Genomic DNA, 6,310 nt, shown 5'->3' with positions numbered 1-6,310 from the left:
ATCTTGTTGAGTCTGTTACTGTATTTTGTGTTCATACTGCTGTCCCAGCGCACAACAACATAGCACTAAGTTAGACACAGATGACATAAATTCAGTAAACTTTGGTCTTTGATTTGCAAATTGTGTGAATTCCTGCATATAGTACATGTTCTATCATCAAAACTGGGTGCAAACCTGTAATATAGCGCTGTGCCAACCAACCAATCATGATGCTGGATGAATCGGCTACAGACGCCGTCGCGGCCAATCAACGCCCACCTTACAGCTACGCGGTTGCCTTACAGCAGAAACAAACAGGCGGGATGGCGCTCAGGGGGAGGAAAACCTGTTGATAAGCGGTAAAAAAATAAACTTCATTTACTGACCAGAATTTAACACAATCCTAATCCTAATCCAGCGTGTTTGCTGGCTTTTCTGGGACATTAGAAACCCGCCAGCGTGTCAGAAGGTTAGTTTAACATCATGCTCTCTTCTCTTCTGTCGATATTTTCCCTTAAACTTTTCACTTTAGACGCTGAGCAGTTCAACAGTCAGCCAGACCTGAATCTGATGTAACGTTAATCTGAGCTGGTACTTCTACCATCGAGTTACAGCAAAAAAAAAACCAACCTAACATTGCATGTGTGACTTCTGTTGGACCGTTGAGCAGATGAGCAGTGTGTTGCTATGGTGACACGGCTGTAAACATTGGTAGGTTACAGTAACGGCGCTGCTTACCGGCCTTTAAACCTGATATTTAGCAGTAACATCTCTAAGCTCGTCATTTTTAGGTTCACAGTTGTCCAAATGTCTTATTACAGCGTTTATTCTGCGGTCAGATCCTCACAGCAATGTTCCAACTGTGTAAAGCCTCCTCACTAGAGGCTGTTGCCGCAGAAAAGTGGGACAAACCCCCTATAAATACCACAGACCAGGGGTCTTTAACTGGACCTTGGTGCCATATACTGTAAGTAGGTATATCAACATCTTATACAGTCAACAACTGAATGTCAAATCAAATACAGGACAGTTCAGTCATATTTCAACAACATTTATTGTTCTTTTTAGAGCACAGCATGTGAAATAACTTCTCTCTGACCCACTTTCTTCTCTGACTGCTGTTTCTCGCCTCGTCTCTCACCTGTGTGTGTAACTCACTGGAGTCTCAGCGCTCATTGTAATGCACAGATCTGATTGGCTGAGTTGTGTCACCTGATATTTACAACGCATGCAATTGGTCTGTGAGTTTTCCAAAACACTTAAGCCATACTGTAAGGGCTAGAACATGTATGCCAATTAAAATAGGACCACCCTGTCGAAAAATAAAAGAACTCTCCATAGTTCATCGGTTATAGGTCCAGGTCCGCATAGGACAGTGTTTGGGTCCGGACTCGGAGCGAGGTCCACCTATTAATGACCTCTGCTATAGAGTGTCTATGATTAATATCCTTGAATTCAGAAGAAAGGCTGTATTTGCTACTTATCTGCTTCCATATAACCAGATGCCTGCAAATGTTTGGGTATACGGTGTAGCTGATTATACTTTAAAGTAAGGATGGGCAATGTAACAATATTTTTTTGATATGTGATCATTTTCCTCAGTATGTGTTTCTGAGGATGTAGGCTATGCATATCATGGATATCGTAGGTTGGCCTGCCTAAAATCCCAGGCTTGTTACATACTAAGGCTTATTATTCAGTAACTGCAGGGACTTTAATGCAAACTGGTTGGGCTATTCTTAGGTTATAGAAGTGTATAGTAAAACTTTATGGGCCAAGACCATTTAAGGAGAGCACCAACCAATTTCATTTTGATTTCAAAGAAAGCATACTGAGTCTTGTTTAATTGAATTTAGTGCAGCATATTAGGTGAAATGTTAGATAATAATAATTACTTTGATATTCTATTTTTCCCACCCTAACTTTAAAGCTAGTTTTGCATTTCACATAGCCAGGGATACCTGTCTTTGTGTTTTTTTACTTTGACATGTTCCAGCTTCTTTATACCAAATGAAACCTATGCGAAGGAACTGTATGCATGTCAGTGCTTTGAGCATGGAGTTGCAAGTGAAACATCATAATTCATTCTTTAAAGTTTTTTTTATAAAGCATTTATATCCATGATGTTCTTTTTTGTGTTTTTTAAAGTGTGCCATTGCTGTCCTTGACCAATGTTTGGAACCCCATCCACACTCCCACTTAAGGCTCAGGATGCTTCAAGCTGAGACTGTCCAGCTCCTGTGCCTTACTGCAGCCAGCGGGGTCCCCCTCTTTTCCCGTGGCTCCTCTAAGCAGCTCCCCTTCTCTGTCATCGGCTCCCTGAATGGCGTCCACATGTTCGGGGCCGGACAGGGTGCCCTGCTGTCCAGCTGTGAGACGGAACGAGGTAGCAGAGTGGTCTGGAGGGTCTTTCAGGATAGCCTTATGCTCATAGCTGTGAGTGGCAGCGGCAATAATGCAGTTAGCAAGCTGCATCTGCACCGCCTGCTGGAGAATACGTGGAACTGCATGGTGCTAGTGCTGGGCCAGGACGAGCTGGCTAACATGCGCAACGTGGAGCGGCTAAAAAGGGAGCTGCGTTCTTGTTACCGCTTAATTGACAGGCTTCTGGAGCGTAGGGGTGAGGACCAGGGCTTTATGGGTGATTTGACACATTGCGCCGACTGCCTGCTGCCTTCTCATCCTGCGATACTGCAGCAGGCGCTGGACTCCTTCACCCAGGCAGCCAACAGCGAATTTGGCTGTTTGCTTATCCAAGGCCGAGTTGCACTGGCTACTGAAAAGTGGTGGCGCCTTGCTCCTCAAGAGGTCGTTCTCCTGTCCATTCTTGTAAATTTGCTCTCAGGGGTCACGTCCTGTGACTACCCAGTCTTTCTGCCCCAGGGCAGCCCCACGGTCGCTCACAGGCTGCTCTGTTTCCAGCTGCTCCCCAGTGCATTTGTATGCGTGCTGTGCGGCCCCAGTCCCTCCCTGCACCATGTGGAGAGTGAGCTGGTGGGCTGTTTCTGGTCCCCTGTGGTGGAGACCCTCCGTGGCTGCCTGGAGCAGGGTGAGCGCTCCCCCCTGCCTCCCTCCGTCAGTCTCCGCTGGGACGTCCAAGCCCTGCTGCTCATCAATCGTGAAACGCGGCGCTCTGTGGGGGCCTGCCCACGTGCACGCAGCCACCCCTCCTCAGAGGCCCAGCCCCTCTCTTCTCCAGGTCGCCGCTGGGAGCTGTTGCGCCACTTCTACACGTTCGCAGTGACTCGCTATTTTACCTCAGAAGAGGCGTCTACCTCGCCCGACTCGTCCACATCTGCAACCGCCCACGAGTCCCTCCATGAGGAATTTTCTGGAGGTTTCACCCACCAGCCTGTGCAGTGTTACCTTGTGACGGACGAGTGCAAGTGTTACGGTCTGCAGACGCCTCAGCATCAGCTCTACCTCCTCACAGATCTCTCTGTGCCCACCTTTGCCTTACGCTCCGTCGCAACTCATACTCTCAATGCTGTCACTGCCACAACTGGATTCTAGGGCACTGACGGCTTGTGAGTGGTCAGTGTAATGATTCAGTTAGAGGCTTATTTTGGATAGTTTTTAATCAAGAAACGTACACAGTTTGCACCTTTGTGCACTAGGGCTGCACAGTATTTGTTAATTGTCATAATACATTCACCGGCCACTTTATTAGGTACAATTCAATTTCAATTGTTCAATTGCTTGTTAACACAAATTGCTAATCAGCCAATCACATGGAAACAACTCAGTGCATTTCGGCATGTAGAGGTGGTCAAGACAACTTGCTGAAGTGCAGACCGAGCATCAGAATGGAGAAGAAAGGTGATTTAAGTCACTTTGAATGTGGCGTGGTTGTTGGTGCCAGATGGGCTGGTATTTCAGAAACTGCTGATCTACTGGGATTTTCACGCACAACCATCTCTAGGGTTTACAGAGAACGGTCAGAAAAAGAGAAAATATCCAGTTGTGTGGACGAAAATGCCTTGTTGATGTGAGAGGTCAGAGGAGAATGGGTCGACTGGTCCCAGATGAAAGGCAACAGGAACTCAAATAACCAACCAGAATCTCTGAGGAACGTTTCCAACACCTTGTTGAAAGTCTGCCACAAAGAATTAAGGCAGTTCTGAAGGCAAAAGGGGCTCCAACCTTTTACTTTACCTTTTGTACCTAATAAAGTGGCCAGTGAGTGTACTTGCCTTTGCCAAACTGAAGGCTGCAATATGCAAATGAGCTTCCTGACCAGTCATAGCTCCAGATGAGTTACTGTGGGGGTTTTGATGAATCAAGGTATTTGTGAAATTCAACAAAAATAAATGATTTTTGCTTCTCTTTATTCATGTCACATTATTGAATCACCTTTGCGTTTTTAATAGAATGCTAGTCATATTGCCATTGCAGTATGAAGACACAGTTAACAACATCATTGCAATACAAGTACTTGTGCAGCCCTAATATGTGCTAGAGGTTGTTTGTTAAAGTCCATGAAATGTGAACGAAATATCAAAATCCTACTGACTGTGATGCAAAAGTTACTGTATGGTGTGTTAAAGGATGTTGTGTAAAACATAGACTCTGACCTAATGTTCTTCATGAATTGCATAACGTGCAAGAGGTGTAAAAGGGAATTCTATTGTTTTTTTTCTGCATAATTCAGTGGTTGAGATGTGAGCAGAGCCATTCAGATTAATTTTGTGTGAAATTGTTACTTGTAGGAAACTAATTGAGAATTGTTCACAGTAGGGGAGATAGGACCCAGACATCTGAATAGCCTATATCTGAATAATGCCTCTAAAAGCTCCCTCAAAGAAAGCTATTACATGAAATTGTTTTGAACAGTGTTATAACTTAGATTTCTATCTTCTACAAAACATACACCGATCAGGCATAACATTATAGTGGATCATTCTCAGCACTGCAGTAACACTGATGTAGTGGTGGTGTGTTAGTAGGTGTTGTGCTGGTACGAGTGGATCAGACAGAGCAGTGCTGCTGGAGTTTTTAAACAATGACCACTCTATTAGACACTCCTACCTTGTCCGTCCACCTTGCTCATCTGCTCCTGCGCAGTTTGTGTTGGTCATCCTCTAGTCCTTCATCAGTGGTCACAGGACACTGCTGGCTGGATATTTTTGGTTGGTGGACTGTTCTCAGTCCAGCAGCGATACTGAGGTGTTTAAAAACTCCAGCAGCACTGCTGTGTCTGATCCACTCAGACCAGCGCAACATACAATAACACACCACCGGTGTGTGCAGTGCTGAGAATGATCCACCACTCAAATAGTGCCTGCTCTGTGAGGGTCCATGGGGGTCCTGACCACTGATGAACAGGGTAAAAGGGGACTAACTGAGTATCAGAGAAACAGATGGACTACAGTCTGTAACTATAGAACTACAAAGTGCAGCTATACAGTAAGTGGAGCTGATCAAATGGACAGTGAGCGTAGAAACAAGGAGGTGGTCATAATGATATGCCCAATCGTGTGTATAGTCGTTTTATTTACTATCAGATGACCAGTGAATCTAAGTTTGTGTAGTTTGCAGTGTACCCTTCTGCCATGAATGGATTTTCAAAATATGCATTTCTTGCATGTTTACTTTGGTAACAGCGTCTCAGGCATCAGGGAGTCTTTAGAGGCATTATACCCTTCAGACATCTGGTTCCTATCCCCACCACTGTGAACAGTTCTGACTCAGTTTCTCTAAAATAAAGAATTTCAAACGGCTTTGAATTACTTTGTTCACATCTTAACCATTTAATCACACAGAATTTTTTGAAAACGTTGGTGCAGTTTTCTCTAAATACCTGAGTAGAGGTTGATCACTGGAAATGCTTAACAGCTGCTCCTTGCACTTAAATGAAGCAGCGCTTTCTGTCTTAAATCTACTGAATAGAAGTGCAGATAGTGTATTGTAGGACTCACTGTATGGCCTTCTGCACCTACCATGCAAAAGTGTCTTTGCAGTTTGTCCCAGAGAAGATTTGGAATCATGTGCCCCATTGAGTCAAAGCATTATGACCACCTGCTTAAACAGCCCCAACCTGCTGAGGCTTGGACTCTGTGAAGGTGCCCTGTGGTATCTGGCACCAAGACATCAGCAGCAATGTCTTTAACTCCTGTAAGCTGGGAAGCGGACCCGCCACGGATCGTACTTGTAGATCCAGCTCATCCAACAGATGCTCGATCAGATTGCATACTGAGGAATGTGGAGGCCAGGGCAGCACCTTGAACCCTTCATCGTGTTCCTCAAACCAATCCTGAACTACTTCTTCTTCTTTTGGCTGCTCCCTTTAGGGGTCGCCACAGCGGATCATCTGCCTCCATCTTGCCCTATC

The 6,310-nt window shown here is 45.1% G+C and overlaps 1 protein-coding gene across 3 annotated transcripts; it reads left to right on the top strand.

Annotated features, from left to right (window-relative positions):
- The first annotated feature begins 243 nt into the window (after positions 1-243).
- fuz (fuzzy planar cell polarity protein) lies at positions 244-3,728 on the top strand. Of its 3 annotated transcripts, none has more exons than XM_017702464.2 (2): positions 244-338; positions 2,128-3,728. In XM_017702464.2, the coding sequence occupies exon 2, from the start codon at positions 2,191-2,193 to the stop codon at positions 3,490-3,492; it is 1,302 nt and encodes a 433-aa protein (XP_017557953.1). In that variant the 5' UTR covers positions 244-338; positions 2,128-2,190; the 3' UTR covers positions 3,493-3,728. The 3 variants fall into 3 exon arrangements, with proteins under 3 accessions (XP_017557953.1, XP_017557955.1, XP_017557954.1); XM_017702466.2 differs by having other exon boundaries at positions 249-448; XM_017702465.2 differs by lacking the exon at positions 244-338 and adding an exon at positions 581-690.
- Positions 3,729-6,310: the final 2,582 nt, after the last annotated feature.

Source organism: Pygocentrus nattereri, chromosome 19, assembly GCF_015220715.1.
Source record: "Pygocentrus nattereri isolate fPygNat1 chromosome 19, fPygNat1.pri, whole genome shotgun sequence".
In the NCBI taxonomy this organism is placed as follows: Eukaryota; Metazoa; Chordata; class Actinopteri; order Characiformes; family Serrasalmidae; genus Pygocentrus; species Pygocentrus nattereri.
Note: the sequence above shows the minus strand (reverse complement) of the source record. Positions and strands in the feature narration are given on the sequence as shown.